Source organism: Neoarius graeffei, chromosome 3 (assembly GCF_027579695.1).
Source record: "Neoarius graeffei isolate fNeoGra1 chromosome 3, fNeoGra1.pri, whole genome shotgun sequence".
NCBI classification, from domain to species: domain Eukaryota; kingdom Metazoa; phylum Chordata; class Actinopteri; order Siluriformes; family Ariidae; genus Neoarius; species Neoarius graeffei.
This window is the reverse complement of record NC_083571.1, coordinates 23,264,289-23,286,029: the sequence shown is the minus strand read 5'-3', so window position 1 is coordinate 23,286,029 and position 21,741 is coordinate 23,264,289. Positions and strand designations below refer to the sequence as shown.

At 43.2% G+C, this 21,741-nt stretch overlaps 1 protein-coding gene across 4 annotated transcripts in view; it reads right to left on the bottom strand.

Annotated features, from left to right (window-relative positions):
• Nucleotides 1-21,741, bottom strand: part of adgrl3.1 (adhesion G protein-coupled receptor L3.1) — a 433,939-nt gene that overhangs the window by 306,557 nt on the left and 105,641 nt on the right. For all 4 annotated transcript variants that reach the window (XM_060916519.1, XM_060916521.1, XM_060916522.1 and 1 more), the window contains exon 2: nucleotides 21,126-21,276. In XM_060916519.1, coding sequence (XP_060772502.1) covers nucleotides 21,126-21,252 — 127 coding nt within the window. In that variant the 5' untranslated portion in view covers nucleotides 21,253-21,276. The remainder of the gene's footprint in view (nucleotides 1-21,125; nucleotides 21,277-21,741) is intronic.

Sequence of the window (21,741 nt, the reverse complement as noted above, 5' to 3'; positions counted from 1 at the left end):
TTGGCAAATGGTTGTGACTGTCCTCAGCTGAAACAAAGATACATTGACAGATTTTCTTTTGCGTGAAGGAAGTTCAGAAATTCTCCAGTTACCGTTTCAGAAAGAAGCGATGGCGCTGCTTCTGCGCATATATTAAGCAGGAAAGTCGAGACGACACGAGAGATGAAATACAATATGAAATGGGGGTGGGGGGGTGGGGGTGTCAAGATGGGCCCTGAAGGGGTCAGTTAATATTGGAGAGTTCAATCAAAACTCCTGTGTAACTGTCAATCATTCTAGATTCACATGATGATTAGCTCATCAGTCATTTTATTCTTTTTTTGGGGGGGGGGAATTTTTGTATAATCACTCATAACAGCATACTGCAATGTTTGAATGTCGACTTCCTAGCAAAAATGTGTAAAGGTTGGCAGGTTCGCATTAGCATACACTACCGTTCAAAAGTTTGGGGTCACTTTGAAATTTCCTTATTTTTGAAAGAAAAGCACTGTTCTTTTCAATGAAGATTGCTTTAAACTAATCAGAAATACACTCTATACATTGCTAATGTGGTAAATGACTATTCTAGCTGCAAATGTCTGGTTTTTGGTGCAATATCTCCATAGGTGTATAGAGGCCCATTTCCAGCAACTATCACTCCAGTGTTCTAATGGTACAATGTGTTTGCTCATTGCCTCAGAAGGCTAATGGATGATTAGAAAACCCTTGTACAATCATGTTAGCACAGCTGAAAACAGTTGAGCTCTTTAGAGAAGCTATAAAACTGACCTTCCTTTGAGCAGATTGAGTTTCTGGAGCATCACATTTGTGGGGTCGATTAAATGCTCAAAATGGCCAGAAAAATGTCTTGACTATATTTTCTATTCATTTTACAGCTTATCTCATCTCATCTCATTATCTCTAGCCGCTTTATCCTGTTCTACAGGGTCGCAGGCAAGCTGGAGCCTATCCCAGCTGACTACGGGCGAAAGGCGGGGTACACCCTGGACAAGTCGCCAGGTCATCACAGGGCTGACACAGACACAGACAACCATTCACACTCACATTCACACCTACGCTCAATTTAGAGTCACCAGTTAACCTAACCTGCATGTCTTTGGACTGTGGGGGAAACCGGAGCACCCGGAGGAACCCCACACGGACACGGGGAGAGCATGCAAACTCCGCACAGAAAGGCCCTCGCCAGCCATGGGGCTCGAACCCGGACCTTCTTGCTGTGAGGCAACAGCGCTAACCACTACACCACCGTGCCACCATTTTACAGCTTATGGTGGTAAATAAAAGTGTGACTTTTCATGGAAAACACAAAATTGTCTGGGTGACCCCAAACTTTTGAACGGTAGTGTATACTCCACATTAGTTTTTTATGATAAAGAGCCTCTAATGATAGATCTGAAATTAAAGAAATGACAACATTCTGCTTAGTACCATGAATCAGAAATCTGAATGCATAACGGCCTCGCATCAACAGAAACACTCTTTAAAGTTAGCATTAATGTTGTAGTCAAGACCACCAAACCCAGACTGAGTCATGACCAAGACCAAAGTGTATTTGGACCAAGAGAAGACCAAGATTTTGAGGGGTTGAGATCAACTCAAGACTAAAACCAAGGCAGGGCGAGACTGAGTCAAGACCAGAACCAGACCAGTGTATGAAGGAGCGTGGGGGAGGGGCGACAGCCGTTAACAGGAAGAAAATTTTCACGTTAGCAATGAGTCACATTATTGGTCACATTTGAAGCAAAACATTTTACATCCAATCACAGTAACGATGTTCACAAATTAATCAGACAGTGCACAGACAATTTAGTGAAATCCCCACAGTTGTGGTCTTGACCGGTCTTGAAATAAAATCCCGAGTCTTCTATGTCTGAGACAGAGACAAGACTGAGTAAAAATGTGGTTGATTCCGAGACGAGACCGAGACCTTCAAAAAGTGGTCTTGAGACCGAGCTCAAGTACTACAACACTGGTAAATATATTATTTCAGTTCATTAGCATGCTTCACTTATGTTTGTCCATTGCTCCTCCCATATGAGTTTTTCGTAATCCTGTGCCGTCCTCCTATTCTTGGGTTTCACGTGATGTCACATCCACCTCATTAGTTATTCAAAACTTTAGCTGGTGGTCGACCAAAGCTCAGTTGACAAAGCGTTTGTACAGAGAAGGTGCATTGCTCACATGAAAAATGCCTCACGCTTGTGTTGTTTTAGGTTGTTTGAATCAATCAAACCTTGAAACTGATAAAAGTTTCTTCAGGGTTCCCCGTGAATGAATAAAAAAAGGTGAACGGACACAGGATTTCACAAAAAGACATCGAGAAAGGTGGCTTTTGAACCTCTCACTGAAATCGAAGGGAGCCGAGTCAAAGCATGCTCGAGTTTGTAGTGATCACTCCGTGAAAGGTTTGTATTTCCCTCTCAGCTATGTCCTTAGTGTTTTCCAAGTACTTTTCTTGCTATGTGTCATTTCACTGTACTTTTTTTTTTTAGACACGAAGCGCTAAAGTCCGCAGCTGTTTCTTTGTTTACTCCTCACAAAGTCCATATGCATGAAGGTCACAACAAAATTCTTACCCAGCCGTACAGTTACAATGCGTCGTGATCACTTCTCTGTCTTGTTTAACTAAGATCCAGGTCTTTAAAGGGGTTTCTGATGATCTCTGTAAATGACTTACCAGAGAGATAAGAGCCAACACAAGTGAGAATCAAGCGAACTGTTGTTTGTTTACACTTCAACTTGCAGCCCTTCGTTGTAAAGACGCGAACGAAAAGCTTTAAAAAAAACAAACAAAAAAACCCACACATATTTACACAGGCAAAAACAACCCAGAATTCATTCGGCAGAGACTTGATACCGAGGTCCTTTACCCAGCCACATATAAAAAAAGTTGGAAGCCTCCATACTGGTCCACGCTTTCATTTGTTTTGCGGTGTAGAAGGATGTCTGCAACACCAGATAGTTTGAGATGTCGAGGAACTCAACTGAAGGGGAGTTTTTGAGATCTTCCGACAAATCCTTTTTTCCTCCCAGACTGTAGGGGTCTATTCCACTGCACATGGCAATCTCCTGAATATACCTAAAGCAAGCAGTGGCTTCTAGATTACGAGCGTACTCTGATAAGTTATCACTAGTTGTTTGCACTACGGCAGCGGTTTTGGCGGCACGGTGGTGTAGTGGTTCGCACGGTTGCCTCACAGCAAGAAGGTTCTGGGTTTGAACCCAGTGGCCAGCAAGGGTCTTTCTGTGTGGAGTTTGCATGTTCTCCCCGTGTCTGCGTGGGTTTCCCCCACAATCCAAAGACATGCAGTTAGGTTGACGTGGGGCGGCCTTGGGCTGAGGTGCCCTTGAGCAAGGTACTTAACCCCTGACTGCTCCCCGGGCACTCTGGTGTGGCTGCCCACTGCTCTGGGTGTGGGTGTGTGTGTGCGCATGCGTGTGTTCACTGCTTCAGATGGGTTAAATGCAGAGGATGAATTTCACTGTGCTTGAAGTGTGCATGTGACAAAATAAAGGTTTCCTTCTTTCTTCTTGGTTTGCTAGGCCACCTGCTGTTTTACAGGACACGAAATCGCTAAGAAAAGTCACGTGACTGAAACCCAAGAATTGGTGGCTTTTAGTTGATCAGTAGGCAGACAGTGAGACTTAGATTAAAAATGTGACAAAGACAGAACTTTGTTGCTGGTTTCGTTTGTTCGTTACAGTGGCACGAATCTATCCGCTGGACATGTTCTAAAAACAGCCAACATACAAAGAAAGAATTATTTTACAATGTATGAAAGAATAGGGAATGCACAGCACAATGGCTCGTCTCCACTGCATACTAATGCATCACCTGAAATTTCGGTCCTGTTTATTTCCAATGGGAGGAAATAAAAAAAAAAACGTGCAAGGGATCGTCGGATAGCAAGTGGCAAGAACTTTAGTGATAACACAGATATCCCTTTTGAAGCAACAGGGAATGGGTTCCGTTCTGATTCACGCATCAAATTTTGAACCGTTCGCAGCATTTCGATCAAAAATAAATTGGTTCGGAACCTGAAAAATTGGTTCCCAGCTGAAACCAAAAAACATACCTGATTTTCTAGCACAAACCCTGATGACATCATTGGGCATGTCATTAGTTTGGAGAGGAAGCAGAGTGCAGCAATGGGGAACACAACGGAAAAGGATGCATCTTCAGAAAAAATGGACCGAAAACAAAGATCTGCAATAACAGTACAAAAGCTCGCAGGTAATCAATGTGCTCCACCATCTTGCTACTACTGTTTACTCGTTGTGACTTGTGCAACACCTTCCATTCATGACCCAACCTTGATTTTCATGGTTCCGTTCAAAACTGGTGAAAAGGTGGGCTGGCTCACTAGCTGGCACCAAGGTTCAAAAAATCCTGAACAGAACCAGTTCAAGAACCCATTTGCTGTTGGTCAAAAAGGGGCAAGAGAGAAAAGTTGAGCTGAAAAAACTTGTATGCCGTGTGCAGAGGACACATACCCTACGCTGGACTCAGAGGAAGGAAGCCCTTGAGTCCCATCAGGCATGGGGCAACACGGTCACACTGCTGCGTTCAAAGACCATTTCATAGTGTTTCCTTTCACGTACTTCAGTACATATTCAAGATTCAAAATTCAAAGATTTTTTACTGTCAATTCACTATATATCCAGGACATATAGGAGAATTGAAATGCTGTTTCTCTCTCACCTTACTTGTAAAAAACAATATATATAAATATTTATAAAATATAGATAATATAGGTAAAAATACACTCTAAAATCAATGTACAAAATAGCAGTAAGGCAAATACAGTACAATATCCGTAACAGAGAAGGTGCTTAGAAGAGTAGCTTATGAGGTGTATATGAGCAGTAATGCAAATGAGCAATAGCAAAAGATACAACAGTAATGCAAATGATTGTAGTGTGATGTGCAAATGGATGAGAGAGAGAGAGTTTCTTGTGTGAATGAATGTGCTACAGACCAGGGGTAGGGGGTAGGTAGTGGACAGAGTCCAGCATCCTGACAGCCTGGTAGATGAAGCTATTCAGTAATCTTGTGGAGCGGGCTCGGAGGCTCCAGTACGTTTTCCCTGAGGGCAGGAGGCTGAAGAGTGAGTGTGAAGGGTGGGAGGTGTCACCAGCGATCCTGATGGCTTTGCGGGTGAGACGGGAGTGATAGATGCTATAGATTGGTACACAGTCATGGGTCAGCAGGGTGAAGAGCAGCGGGCTGAGCACACACCCTTGTGGGGCCCCTGTGCTCAGCATGATGGTCCTGGAGGTGTTACTGCCGACCCGAACGTTCTGTGGCCTCCCTGTAAGAAAGTCCAACACCCAGTTACAAAGAGAGGTGTTGAGTCCCAAATGTCCAAGTTTTTTGTATTAGCTGCTGGGGAATGATTGTGTTGAATGCTGAACTGTAATCTAAGAACAGCATTCGCACATAGGTGTTCTTTGAGTCCAGGTGAGTGAGGGCTGGGTGTACAGCAGCGGAGATAGCATCCTCTATGGACCTGTTTGACCTATATGCAAACTGGAACAGGTCATGAGAGGGAGGATGGACTTGATGTTCTGCATGACCAGTCGCTCAAAGCACTTCATGATGATGGAAGTCAGTGCTATGGGCCGATAGTAGTTATAGCTGGATGGGAGGGGCTTCTTTGGCACTGGTAATATGGTTGTAGCTTTGAAACACATGGGGACAACAGCTTGGTTCAGGGAGATGTTAAAGATGTCAGCGAGGACATCCTTGAGCTCCATGGCACAGTCCTTCAAAACACAACCAAGCACGTTGTCTGGTCCAGCTGCCTTACATAGGTTGATCCTGGAGAGGGTCCTCTCCACGCTGGCTGGAGCCAGACAGCCTGCTCATCCGGGGCAGGAGTGGTCTTCTGTGCTGGTGTGTTGTTTTGTGTTTCAAAGCATCCAAAGAAATCATTTAGGCAGTTTAGCAACCTGATGTCACTCTCACAAGTCCGTGGTGGGGGTTTGTAGTTTGTGAGGGTTTGAATGCCACGCCAGAGAGACTGTGCATCTCATGTGTTGCTGAAGTGTCCAGATATTTTATTGCTGTACTGACGTTTTGCCTCCCTGATGCTGCGGGACAGGTTGACTCTGGCTGTTGCTAGACCTGCGGTGTCACCGGCCCTAAAGGCTGTGTCCTGAGCCCGCAGGAGCCTGTGAACCTCTCCTGTCAGCCAAGGCTTCTGGTTAGCATGAACAGTGATTGTTTTGCAGTGAGTGACATCATCAGTGCATTTAGCGATGTATGCTGTGATGGCCTTAGTGGATTCCTCTATGTCTATGTGGTCATTGTAAGTGGCTGCTTCTTTGAAAATGTCCCAGTGTGTAGTGCTAAAACAGTCTTTCAGAGCATAGGAGGCCCCCTATGGCCACACACGTACCTCCTTTTGTGTTGGTCTGATGGCTCTCACTCTGGGTCTATTTGCAGGTCTCAGCATGATGGTAATGTGATCAGAGAGACCCAGGTGGAGGAGGGGGGAGGCCTTGTAAGCTCCTTTGTGGGTTGTGTACACCAAGTCCAGTAAGTTGTCACCTCTTATTGGAAAGTCCACATGTTGATGTAATTTGGGCAGTAAAACCTTTAAATCTGCATGATTGAAGTCTCCTGCTATGATGAAGAATCCATCTGGATGTGCTGTCTGTTGTTCACTGATGGCCTGGTAGAATTCATTGAGTGCCTCGCTCCTAACGTTAGTGTTAGCAGTGGGAGGGATGTAAACAGCAACGAGCAGAATCGACGTAAACTCCCTTGGTAGGTAAAAGGGTCGGCACTTGATGATGATAAACTCCGCCAGCGGAGAACAGTGTTTGTGCACAACAGTAGCATTTCGGCACCAAGCATCGCTGATGTAAACACACTCCCCTGCCGCGAGTCTTGCCTCCTTCCATAAAGGCTTGGTCAGCACGGTAGCATGTTAGCCCAGCTAGCTGGATAGCAGAGTCTGGGACGTTGTTATTCAACCAGGATTCCATAAAGATGAAAACACAGCAACCCCTCACATCACGTAGCACAGATCTCATGAGTTCTATGTGGTCTATTTTGTTGTTTAGTGAGCGTACATTGGCCAGAATGAGGGATGGTATCACAGGTCTGTGCGGGCTAGTGGCTAGCCTAGCCCAGATGCCTCCACGCTTGCCACGCTTCTGTTTTCTCTCATACTGCTTCCGGTGCCTCCTCTCTGGGTGAGACACAGCAGGCGAGTCCAGTGATGTAGTAGTCCGGCGGAGAAGACCCAGGCCTCAAAGTTCCTCTATGACTTTCTGGTCCAAGACAAGATGTTTGGTCATATCTCCTATAGCTAGAAGGCAGCGGCGACAATATCTTGTGACCGACATTGTCAGTACACTACTCGCACATGTATGTAGACATAAAGCACAAACATACGTATACACTAGAACACACACTTTTAGACACTAAACGCGGAGAGAGAGGGGCCACTGCGTCCGTACACGCCGCCATCTTGAAGTCTTGCCTTCTAAAGCAGCCACTTATAAATCAGCAAAGACAAAAATGAAGCTGCTTTGTTTTTCAAACACACTTCATGTCATGTTAGCTTCAACTAATGCTATATTACACAATCGATTTACAATAATTATAATTGTGCATAGGTGGTGATTTTATTCCATTACTGCCCAAGCGCCAGAGGCGCAAGAACCCTTTTGGAGCCGTAAGGATTTTTTTTCCTTCAAGACTTGACTATTTTTGAGGTGAATCCCATGGGCAAAAACTCATGAAATTTGGCACACATATCAGTCCTTGTGACAGTTACTCAGGGACAGAGCTTTGTCCCCGGGTGTCATCATTTGAAATCGAGTCTTGTTCCTGGCATATGGTTTCACATACATGTACCAAATTTGGTACACATGTGGGTCTCCCTAAGACAAACACATTTGTACATTGCTTTAGCCACACCCGACAAGAAGTGAGTTATTTTGGATTTTGTGTATTTTGACACATTTTGAAATATTCTTCCAATGCAGTTCATCAGATTCATGTCAGATTTGGTATAGATGATGTCAAGATGTTGCTGATATTAAATTGTGAAGCGATTTTATATATATTACAAGGCATTGAAATGGTGACACAAGGAATTTATATTTCTCGCCAGGCAAACAGGAAGTGCCTCAAATTCTCTATGCACTGCCTGATAGGGCTGAAACTTTACAGGTTATTGGTTATGAGGTTTATGATGATCTCCACATGCCAAGAGTGTCACCATTTGGCAAGAGAAAGAGAGGCTTTTTCACCGATCTCAGTTATACTCCTCCTAGATGGTTCATCGGATTCAGGTCAGACTTGGTGTAGATGAAGTCACAGGTCTCCTGATTTTATATTGTGAGGAATTTTTAATACAACCCCGATTCCAAAAAAGTTGGAACAAAGTACAAATTGTAAATAAAAACATAATGCAATAATTTACAAATCTCAAAACCTGATATTGTATTCACAATAGAACAAAGACGGCATATCAAATGTCGAAAGTGAGATATTTTGAAATTTCATCCCAAATATTGGCTCATTTGAAATTTCATGACAGCAACACATCTCAAAAAAGTTGGGACGGGGCAATAAGAGGCTGGAAAAGTTAAAGGTACAAAAAAGGAACAGCTGGAGGACCAAATTGCAACTCATTAGGTCAATTGGCAATAGGTCATTAACATGACTGGGTATAAAAAGAGCATCTTGGAGTGGCAGCGGCTCTCAGAAGTAAAGATGGGAAGAGGATCACCAATCCCCCTAATTCTGCGCTGACAAATAGTGGAGCAATATCAGAAAGGAGTTCGACAGTGTAAAATTGCAAAGAGTTTGAACATATCATCATCTACAGTGGATAATATCATCAAAAGATTCAGAGAATCTGGAAGAATCTCTGTGCGTAAGGATCAAGGCTGGAAAACCATACTGGGTGCCCGTGATCTTCAGGCACTTAGACGGCACTGCATCACATACAGGCATGCTTCTGTATTGGAAATCATAAAATGGGCTCAGGAATATTTCCAGAGAACATTATCTGTGAACACAATTCACCGTGCCATCCGCCGTTGCCAGCTAAAACTCTATAGTTCAAAGAAGAAGCCGTATCTAAACATGATCCAGAAGCGCAAACGTCTTCTCTGGGCCAAGGCTCATTTAAAATGGACTGTGGCAAAGTGGAAAACTGTTCTGTGGTCAGACGAATCAAAATTTGAAGTTCTTTATGGAAATCAGGGATGCCGTGTCATTCGGACTAAAGAGGAGAAGGACGACCCAAGTTGTTATCAGCGCTCAATTCAGAAGCCTGCATCTTTGGTGGTATGGGGTTGCATTAGTGCATGTGGCATGGGCAGCTTACACATCTGGAAAGACACCATCAATGCTGAAAGGTATATCCAGGTTCTAGAGCAACATATGCTCCCATCCAGACGACGTCTCTTTCAGGGAAGACCTTGCATTTTCCAACATGACAATGCCAAACCACATACTGCATCAATTACAGCATCATGGCTGCGTAGAAGAAGGGTCCGGGTACTGAACTGGCCAGCCTGCAGTCCAGATCTTTCACCCATAGAAAACATTTGGCGCATCATAAAACGGAAGATACGACAAAAAAGACCTGACAGTTGAGCAACTAGAATCCTACATTAGACAAGAATGGGTTAACATTCCTATCCCTAAACTTGAGCAACTTGTCTCCTCAGTCCCCAGACGTTTACAGACTGTTATAAAGAGAAAAGGGGATGTCTCACAGTGGGAAACATGGCCTTTTCCCAACTTTTTTGAGATGTGTTGTCGTCATGAAATTTAAAATCACCTAATTTTTCTCTTTAAATGATGCATTTTCTCAGTTTAAACATTTGATATGTCATCTATGTTCTATTCTGAATAAAATATGGAATTTTGAAACTTCCACATCATTGCATTCCGTTTTTATTTACAATTTGTATTTTGTCCCAACTTTTTTGGAATCGGGGTTGTATGTTGAACAGTGTAGCCATGGAGACAGGGTGAATTTAGGTACCTGTCAACATATTTTCATGCTTCATTAGTTTGATGACCAACAGGATTTCAGCCAGTCAATGAATGAGTAGCTTGGGGGTTGGTCCAGAAGTCACATCGTCACCCTATGTGACAACACACTGTTTATAACATGTTAGCAGCAGTGCTGCTAATTGACCTGTCTAATTCACCAGGTAAATAAAAATGAACTCTTTTAAACCTGTAAACTTGACAGATGTGCTTTTGACGCTGTTCCTCAGAATAAGTTAAAGCTAGCTATCAGCACTAGCCGCCAGGCTGGTAACAGGTGCTAGCCATGAAGCTCACTAATGGCACCTAGCTGAGGATCTCACTAACAATGTTAGCTGTCCCATGATGAGTCTGCCAACCAATCAAAGGCTGTGTTTCTGACTGGCCATTTGTGTTGCGGCAGCTCTGAAATGAAACATTTCCCGTTTCCCAAGGCGACCAGGCGGACAAAAAAAAAAAAAAAAAATCAGAATACATGGCTTAGATCTAAGAGGGTGAAGAGAAGCACACATTGTATTTCATTACCTTGGTTAATTGTGGTGTTAGTTGAGTGATTGTCAGGGATGAAGCTTGATGAAATGTCCTGATACAGTGTCTTGCAATAGTATGCATCCCCCTTGGAGTTTTGTCACATTACAAGCTGGAATTGAAATAGATTTTTGGGAAGTTAGCACCATTTGATTTACACAACATGCCTACAATTTTAAAGATGCAAATTGTTCTTTTACTGTGACACAAACAATAATTAAGATGAAAAAACAGAAATCTGGAGTGTGCATAGGTATTGCCCCCCCCCAAAGTCAATACTTTGTAGAGCCACCTTTTGCTGCAATTACAGCTGCAAGTTTCTTGGGATATGTCTCTATTAGCTTAGCACATAGCCACTGGGATTTTTGCCCATTCCTCAAGCCAAAACTGCTCCAACTCCTTCAAGTTAGATGGGTTGCGTTGGTGTACAGCAATCTTCAAGTTATGCCACAGATTCTCAAATGGATTGAGGTCTGGGCTTTGATTAGGCCATTCCAAGACATTTAAATGTTTCCCTTTAAACTACTCCAGTGTAGTTTTAGCAGTATGTTTTGGGTCATTGTCCTGCTGGAATGTGAACCTTCGTCCCAGTCTCAAACCTCTGGCAGACTCAAACAGGTTTTCCTCCAGAATTGCCCTGTATTTAGTGCCATCTATCTTTCCTTCAATCCTGACCAGCTTTCCTGTGCCTGCAGATGAAAAATATCACCACAGCATGATGCTGCCACCACCATGCTTCACTGTAGGAATGGCGTTCTCAGGGTGTTGGGTTTGCGCCACACATGGTATTTCCCATGATGGCCAAAAAGATCAATTTTAGTCTCATCTGACCAGAGAATCTTCTTCCATGTGTTTTCTTAAGCAATTACTTTTTTCTGGCCACTCTTCCATAAAGCCCCATTCTGTGGAGTGTACGACTTAAAGTAGTCCTATGGACAGATACTCCCTTCTCCGCTGTGGATCTTTGCAGCTCCTTCAGTGTTATCTTTGGTGTCTTTGTTGCATCTCTGATTAATGCCCTCCTTGCCCGGTCTGTGAGTTTTGGTGGATGGCCTTCTCTTGTCAGATTTGTCGTGGTGCCATATTCTTTCCATTTTGCTATAATGGATTTAATGGTGCTCTCTGGGATATTAAAAGTTTTGGATTTTTTTTATAACCCAACCCTGATCTATACTTCTCCACAACTTTGTCTCTGACCTGTTTGGAGGCGCCTTGGTTTTCATGTTGCTTGCTTAGTAGTGTTGCAGAGTCAGGGTCCTTCCAGAACAGGTTGATTGATACAGACATCATGTGACAGATCATGTGATACTTTGATTGCACACAGGTGGCTCTTAACTAATTATGTGACTTATGAAGTGAATTGGTTGGACCAGCTCTTATTTAGGGGTTTCATACGAAAGGGGGGAATACTTATGCACACTCCAGATTTCTGTTTTTTCATCTTAATTATCATTTGTGTCACACACACACACAAAGGTACCTTTAAAGTGGTAGGCATGTTGTGTAAATCAAATGGTCTTAACCCCATTAAAATCCATTTTAGTTCCAGCTTGGAATGCAACAAAACAGGACAAACATCAAGGGGGACGAATACTTTTACAAGACACTGTATATCCCGAGCTTTACATTTTCCATGATTCAGGTAACAACACAATTCATATGGATTGCATCTATAACAGTTTATATATGAAATGATTAATATTCTTCACAAGTGGGATAGTAATGCATCACAAACCAGCTCATGAAGTTTAAATATTTAGACATTGAGCATTATGAAGTACAAACCAAAACTGTGTTCTGCCTACAGTATATACAACTGTCTCCCATACACAAAAACTGATACTTCAAATGTTTAAAAACTCATGTCATTTACCACACACATCTAAAGCAACCATACATGCAAGATCAGATCATTTATCACATGCATACAGAACTTAAACTGTGCAATGAAAACATAGCTGAGAAACTAAAGTTTTGATATGCAAAATGATAAAATTTATGCAGTGTGATGTGGCATGCAAGAAGGGTGTTAGTTTATTACACATTTCCTCATGAAGCTTAAAGTGAACAAAATGTTGAGAATTTGAGCAAAATGACTAACACCAAACTGTGTCCTTGTAGTCGATACACAAAAACTGATATCTCCAGTGTTTAAAACTTTTTTGTACACACATGTAAAGTAGGGTGGCACGGTGGTGTAGTGGTTAGCGCTGTCGCCTCACAGCAAGAAGGTCCAGGTTCGAGCCCTGTGGCCGGCGAAGGCCTTTCTGTGCGGAGTTTGCATGTTCTCCCCGTGTCCGCATGGGTTTCCTCTGGGTGCTCCGGTTTCCCCCACAGTCCAAAGACATGCAGGTTAGGTTAACTGGTGACTCTAAATTGACCGTAGGTGTGAATGGGAGTGTGAATGGTTGTCTGTGTCTATGTGTCAGCCCTGTGATGACCTGGCGACTTGTCCAGGGTGTACCCCGCCTTTCGCCCGTAGTCAGCTGGGATAGGCTCCAGCTTGCCTGCGACCCTGTAGAACAGGATAAAGCGGCTAGAGATAATGAGATGAGAGAGACATGTAAAGTAAAGGCAATGTCTGTAATGCAATGTCTGATGCATGTTTACACAGTATATAATGGAGCTGTGGTTCTCTTGCAGGTTACATGAACAGGTGATGTGTAAAGATTAGGGGTTAGTGTACGTAGTCATTGAGCATAATGAGATTTATATGTTAACAGGTTTTCCTTTTTTTGTAGTTTTATCTTGAATCATGACACTGATGTCTATATTGGCTAAAGACGCACATGAATAGCAGGGAGTTGAACCCTACTCCAGACAAGGGTCGCCATGTTGGTTTATGTGGTTAGAACATTAGTGGTAGTGCTAATTCTCTGATGTCAGGAGGCATTTCGCATCCGTACTAACAAGAGTGCTCTGAGAGCGCAATATCCCCCACTGGTAACTAGGCCATAACTCTGGTAAAATGCGACTGAATTGAACGAAATTGCAATATGCATATTGCCGACATAAAGAATCCTGCCAAGTTTCGTGAAATTCCTCCAAGAATTGAGAGGAGTTGATTTCAGAAGGTCAGTACCCTTCCTGGGATGGACAGACGGACATCGCCACGACATAATCCCCCTTTGGGCCTTTCAGCTAGTGGGGGATAAAATCTTTTTGCCAAATTAAATGAAATTCCTCCAAAAATTGTGAGGGAAGTTGATTTCAGAAAGCAAGCACACCTTGATGAAACTGCCAAAGTTTGTTAATAATCAAGAGCATAACTTTGGTAAAATTTGCCCAAATTAAACAAAGTTTCAATATGCATATAACTGTCATATAACACAGTCTTTTGCCAAGTTTGGTGAAATTCCTCCACAAATTGTGAGAGGAGTTGATTTCAGAAGAACGTACACCCTCATGAAATTGTCAAAGTACAAGTTATTTAATCAAGGGTCAAAACTCTGGTAAAATTTTCACAAACCAAATTAAATTGCAATATGCGTATTATCACAATATAACAAGGCCTTTTGCCAAGCTTCAAGAAATTCGTCCAAAAATTATGAGAGGAGCTGATGTCAGAAGGCGAGCACACCTTCATGAAATTGTGCAAGTATAAAGTTGTTAATCAAGGGCCACAGCTCCGGTAAAATGCGACCGAATTTAACGAAATTACAATATGCATACTGATGACATGCAACAATGCCTTTTGCCAAGTTTTGTTAAATTTCTCCACAAATTGTGAGAGGAGTTGATTTCAGAAGGAAAACACACTCATGAAATTGTCAGAGTATAATTTTGTTAATCAAGGGCTGTAGCTCTGGTAAAATGTGACCAAATTTAACGAAATTACAATATGCTTATTACTGACATATAAAAAAGAATCCTGCCATCATCATCATCATCATCACGGCGGCCGCAGCCGTGTCTCACGCCTGGCGCGCCAATCCAGCCTGTCAGCCATGCAGTCGGCGAGCTCTGTGGTAGAGGCCGCACCAACACCCCTCTTAAGGGTGTCAACGAAGGTAGAGGGCGGTCTACCCCTGCCTCTCCACCCATGTCGGGGCTCCCACAGGATGAGCTCCCCAGCCAGGTTGCCATGTCTGTAGCAGTGGCCTGCTAATCCCAAACGCCTCCAGGCAATTTTGTCTGAAACTCTTGGGAGATTGCTGTACAAGGTCTCATTTGGTACCAGGTCTTGCCAGTGGACATCTAGGGCTGTCCGAAGCATCCGGGTGTAGGACCCATCGATTGATCGCTCAAGAGTGGAAGTAAGCGACCAGCACTCGCAACCGTACAGCAGCACAGATTTGACAGTGGCAACGAAAAGCCCACGTTTCAGCTCTTGGGAGACACTAGCCTTCCAGACTTTGCTCATGTTGTTAAGAGCTTGCCAGGCAAGGGCCTTGCGGAATCTAATATCGTGCTCTGTTGAGTTTACCCAGCAGCCAAGATACTTATAGTCATCTACTTTGTCAAGGTCATTCCCGCTCTTAGTAGTGAGAGGTATCGATGACACGTTGCAGGACAGTACCTTAGTCTTCTTGGCGTTTAGATGGAGACCAACATGCAGGCACTCTTCCTCAACATGTGCTAGGAGACTCTGTGCCTGATTGAAATCATTGGACAGTAAGGTTATGTCATCCGTGAAGTCCAGATCTGTGATGACTCTGCCTGGGATTCAACGTGAGCGTCTAGGTGTGATCATAAAACCCAAATCCTGCTCCTTACCCCCTATGGCCTTTCGGAGAACATAGTCCAGGACAATCACAAAAAGGAATGGGGCTAAGGTATCCCCCTGGAGCACACCAGCGCAGATTTCAAACTCATCAGTCTCCCCATCGGGTGTCACAACCTTCGCACGAGTACCTGAGTACATCTCATCAATAGCTCTTAGTAAGTTGGGAGGAATACCATAGGCCTTTAAGATCTTCATCATCCTTCCACGATGGATAGAATCAAAGGCTTTCTTGAAGTCTACAAAGGTAACGACAGCAGAGAGGTTGTTCTTTCATGCTTCCTCAAGTATTCATCGCAGGGCAAGGATGTGACTAGCTGTTGTCCTTTTTTCATGGAAACCATTTTGATTATCTTGGAGGAAGGGGTCAATTGGGTCTCTGATGCGATTCAATATCATCCAATTGTACATCTTCGCGATCACACACGTTAGGCTAATCTTCTTGCGGCCATTTATCTCGTTAATGACTTGCCATGCTGTGCTGTATTGCAAGTTGTTACTTGCAAACTCTATTCTTTTGACCTTTTCGTTGATGTCTTCTGCCATCAGGCGATCATAGATGCTACGGTATATAGGGTTCCCCTGGCGTTGACAAGGGCCTCTGCCTGTTGTTCTTGGTCGTCAGGGTTGAGGAAATCCTTTTGCTCTAAAATCTTGTCAATCTTTTCTCTAGCCTCTACAACGTCGAGATGGAGGGATAGGCGCGGTTGTTGGTGCGTCGACTTGCGAGGGATACAAGTTTCAGCTGCAGCAGCATTAGCATCTATAAATCTCTGGTAGATCGCAGTAGGGTCCTCAGTGTCAGGCCCTAGGAGAGAGAAACGATTTCTTACTTCAATGGAGTATTGCGCTTGAAGGTCGAATCTTGTTGCGAGAAGTTTCCAGTCGTATGAGACCCGTTTGTTGTTGGGTTTGGGCACTCTGAGACTTAATCGGACCTTCATTGAGACCAGTCTGTGGTCCGAGCCCATGGCTTCAAGGGCGTTATATGCTTCAGCGTTGAGAACACTATTACGCTACTTTCTGCGCACAATAATGTAGTCAAGTTGGCGCCTTGCTTGGGTGCCTCGGTCAAGGAAAGTCCACCTTTTTCCCATCTGCTTTTTAAAGTTTGCGTTGGCAGCTAGGAGATTGTGCTCTACTAAAAGTTCTGCAAGGAATTCGCCATTTCTATTTGTGGTATCGTGGAATGGGAAATGTACATCCTCTGGACCAAGTCTTGCATTAAAATCCCCAAGAATGATGAGAAAGTTGTGAGCTGGGGTGTCATGTATGGCTTTGTGCAATTTGTCGTAAAACTGTTCGATCTCACTGATGTCTGAAACATTTGTCGGTGAGTACACCACTATAACGGTGGTTGCAGGATTGCCTGCAAAGTCAGCGAGAAGAATTCGCTGGGAATATGAGCGAATATCGCTTAAGGCTTTCTTTGCTACTCCTCCTACTGCCGCCTGTGCATCATTTCTCCAGGCTGATGTAGTGACAAGGTAACGATCTTCTATACTCGAGAATCAAAATTCAGCTTCAGCTTGGTGGACTATGCGATGCTCTTGGATTCCCAGTATCTCAATACCAAGTACACTGGCACGGTGTGCAAGCTCCATAGCTCTGGAGTTTTCTCAAATAGTGCATGCGTTGAAGGATGAAATAAAGTATGCTTTCCTGCAGCGCAAGAGTGCCTTGTTTGCAATGCTGGGATCGGATGAGCCCCTTCCCAGAGGATTTGGGGGACCATCGTCATACGGTCTTCCTGTCGGCTGACCAGCACTAGCTTCCATTGCTAAGTTCCTGTCCACTCCCGGAACTGAAAGTATAGGATTTGCTGTTCTTGAACTTTCCATAGCGTGTAACTTTACAATGCGAAAAAGAAAAAGGTGATGGGGTCGCAACTCCACACATCACCATCCAACAGACTGTTGGGATTTTAGTATCAGGCTTGTCTCCCTGCCAATCCTGCCAAGTTTTGTGAAATTCTTTAGAAGGTGAGTACCCTTCCTGGGACTGACGGACGGACTTCAGGCCTTTTGGCCAGTGGGGGATAACAATAAACTCTTTTAAAATTGTCATGTTGTGTTAATCTGGTGATAGTACCAGAGGTACAAGGGCCATTTTATCACCACTTGCAGGTATATTATTATTATTATTATTATTATTATTATTGGTCTATTGTAGTAGTTACGCTCACTAACTCACTTACCCTCACCCCTGTAGGCCATTTGTCCTGTCAGTTGCCAGCCTCTGAGCAGGCTTCATCCAGCTTGCTAGGCCTGCCATGGCTTCCCCAGACAAGCAACCATTCACACTCACATTCACACCTCTGGGCAATTTACAGTTGTATTTACAGATGGGTAAAAAAAAAATTCAAGGGAAAAACAAACAGTCTTATGCTGCATGAGATATTTTTCAATGACATATCACTATAAAAGTACAAAGGGTCTGACTGACCACCTTATCCTATGATGAAACTTGTTTCAAATATGTTTTATTTGAGCAATGTATACATATATACAGTATATACATACAGTATGTCACGTATCTTTCACACGCACATGTTTCATCATTTGTTGCTCTTTTTCCTTTTTTCCCCATGAACACCCATACACACACAAAATACACACAGGACCAAAACACAATAGAACAAAAGAAAACAAAAAACATTTCTATGATGAAACTTTAAAGCTATTTTTTGGGGGGAGCTTTTTTCACCTTTATTGGATAGGACAGTGTAGAGACAGGAAATGAGCGGGAGAGAGAGACGGGGAAGGATCGGGAAATGACCTCGAGTCGGAATCGAACCCGGGTCCCCAGATTTATGGTATGGCCCCTTATCCACATTCAAAAAGGAATATGATTGGTTTGATGAGGATGAAAATTATGTAAACCAGATGCCATGGCCTTCACACTCACCAGCTCTCAACCATATTGAACACCATCCAAGTTATAAGTGATGTGACCGATGCCTTTAATTGAATGTGTGTGATCTAAAATGCAGTAACTAAAAAACTAGTCAGGTTTTGACTTCGTGTTCTGTTGGTGGAAGGTTCGATCATAAAAAAAAAGCTCTATGGCTCTAATAAATATATAAAACTTTATTGGACTTTTAAATACCAAGCCCAATGTTTGAAAAGTTGAATGACATTCGTAAAAGAAATCCGTAGTCCATGTGAAAACAATGCTACAACAAATGTATACCCTACAGCAAGAACCTGTATACAATGTACTTTACTACATTCCTGCAAGCCGGAGATAGAGCAAGTCAGAGGCTGAGATGCCTTAAAGCTACAGCCTTTCGATTTCATAAAATTGGTGAAATTTAGTTCCCTCTGAAATTTGGTCATTGCGATGTACAGTATGTTTATTTCTGCAATATCTCACAAAATATCAGGCCATTCTGTGGTTGGGAAGTTATTTAATTTGAGGGGATTCCTGAGCAAATAATGTACATGAAATGGCTCGCTTTGCGCACTCAAGCAGACAGAGGAAATCCGTATGCGCATGCGCAGGTTTACCTTCTTTTTCTTTTGGGTTTTACGGCAGCTAGCATCCACAGTGTTGCATTACTGCCATCTACAGGTTTACCTTGACCGTGCACTGACAGTTACATCATCCTGTCACTAAACGAACAGCTGATCACACCGAGGTGCTCGCTGACTGCCGATATTTATTAGTTTGGTCCTGCGTTTCCTTTCCTGCGCAACATAACGTCTTTTCTTCTCACTTTCCATTACTGTAGTCAGTCTTTCACGTTTCATTCGCGCACACACATCCTCCATTTTTCTCTCCTGTTTCAAATTTGTATCCCGCAATGCCTTGCATGAACGGGGAAAGCCCACCACGTGATGCATGACATAGTATCTTGAATTGCATCATGGTGAAGCAGAAAAAATAGCAGCGAATTTAGGCCCTAAATTCATTAATTGTTCTATTTTTTTTAAAAAAACTAAAATTAGAAGTCCGTGATTCGAATTCGGTAGCTTTTGGTCCACTAAACAAAAATAACTGGGTGTCAGGGAAAATTCGTTTTATGACCTACACTTGAAAACTCTGAAAGGCAGTCTAGCTTTAAACCTCACTGTTGTTTTGCAACCCGAGTCACTGTATCCTGCCTTGAAATTCTCAACACCATCTCAGTATCCAGAAGATTGTTTTTGAAACTGGTGCACAGAAATATGGAGGTGAGGAAAGCCAAAGATACTGTACCGGTACGTGACAAGATTCTGAGTGAACCATCCATGGGCGTGAGACTACTCAGTAATTAACACCTGATCTTGGCCCTGAAATGTCATCCAGTTGGTGTCAGGCAGCTATTTTCAGTCAATCAAAAAACAAACGTCTGTCACTTGTTGGACAATGATGTGCTTCTTCGAGGTACCACACTTGGCTAAAGAGTTTAATGGACTTTGGATCTGACTATGGTGGGGTTTACATTAGACCGTATCAGCGGATCATCAGATTAACGTTTTTAAAACGATTAGTGTGCACACAGCAATGCCAATACACGATTCGCGTGCACATAGCAACGCCAATACACGGATACGCTCGGCTCCGCAGGCATCCTGCGCTCCAAATCACTCCGCCCTGAACAGCGAGTGCGCTCTGGAGGGTGCGCACTCCGGCCCTGCGCAGCTCACAGAGCGCGCGAGTGGAGCGCATGAGCAGTGATTTGGGACTGAGCCGCTGTGTGTGTGCTCTCAGTGCATGTCGGGCATGCGCGTCACTTACCACTTACAAGTGGAAGGATGGCAAGCCTAAAGACAATCATAACTACACAATGGGCAGTATTTGCATCAGTATTTGCAGTATTTTCATACTTTTATACTCTTTAATGAAAGGTGATACAAGGCGGAAGTCCGCGCCGTTTTTCAGCAGTCGCGTCACATGACCAACGCCAGCGAATCAGGAAGGTGGATGTCACAGTGACGTTGTCCAATGACGACGCCAGCTAGAGCTCAGCACAGCATATCCGCGTATCCGCGTATTCTCAATGTTTACACAGCACCGGACCCGACACGATCTGGATTGAATACGTGGACCCTGGCGGATTCCTGTTTCCCGGCGTTTCCAGGCGTTTTAATGTAAACGGACAGTGCATCCGCGAAGAAAATGAGACAGATACGGTCTAATGTAAACTTGGCCTATATGAGTCGACAATCACTCAAGTGACATATCCGAGTATTTTAAAAATAGCTGCAAGAGAATTTGCACAAGAAAGGCGTCATTCTTGAAAATCTAATTGCTTTATAAATCCGTTCATATCCTGCGAGAGCTCCGGAGTTTAATTCGAATCTCAGCTGATCAGCTTGAAATCATATAATTTGCGATGAATTGATGCAATGTTATACGCAGTTTTCTCAGTTACACACAATATTAACGACTTCAAAGAAGAACTCTACAAATGATACCAACTCAGCCTAGACATTCAACTTGGACAAAAGAAAAGGCACCCTATGGGTGTGTGCCTGTGGTAGCTGACGAGCTGGAGTGGCATTATTGGACCATGGCGCGCACTCCGACTTAAGATGCACTCTTTCACCGTTAAGTCATCATTTCATCGTTTTCAGCTCTGCAAGCTTTGCCTTTTATGGCATCATTAATGAAAATTGGTTGAACCATGAATATTTGCTGATTTAAGGGTGAATGGCATTAACAACATTATTGTACATACAAGAGTATGAAGAAAATCAGCTTTAGTGAACCCAGCTTTGTAGGTCTTACAGGGATTTTTAGTTCAGTTTCACCGTCAAAAATGTTACTAACAAACTGATGAATGAGGTGAGACACTCAGTGTCGTAATTCCACACTCAGCTCTGTCTCACACACACATACACATATATATGCATGTCTTACCCAAAGTAGCAGGTGTGAAGAAGGCGAAGAGGAAGAGTAGGTGTGTTGCCCACATGACCCCCCTTGACCCCATTGACCTCTGCTCCGAATGGCTACTAGGGCTCAGTCTGACACACCTCAGAGCCATGGAGTTCTCCTCTGACACTCATACCTAAAAAACACACACAAGTTTCTGTAATGAACAAATTCAAATTTCATTATACATAAAGGACTATCAATAGTCAGTGTAGTGGTACTGAGATGGTTGTGTCATTTACATTATTCTCTCCTGATATAAATGGTGATATCATGAAAAACATAACATTTACGATTGATGTGTCCCAAACTATGTGCAAGTTTTAGACAAACAACTTCAAACACGAATAAAACCTCCACAGCACTCATCTACCTGCCTGTCACAGACCACTAAAACTACTACCTTGAAATACAGTACAATCATTAAAATACTTCTCAAACACTTTTATTTTTGGGCTCACGTATGAATCTATTTCATATCGCATTCTAGAAATTTTTTCCACAAATCATCCATTATATTTTATAAAACATGTACATTTTTATGTCACGCAACATTCATTCAACTCTGGCACCTGAACCCGTTCACCCGTATGAAATAGAT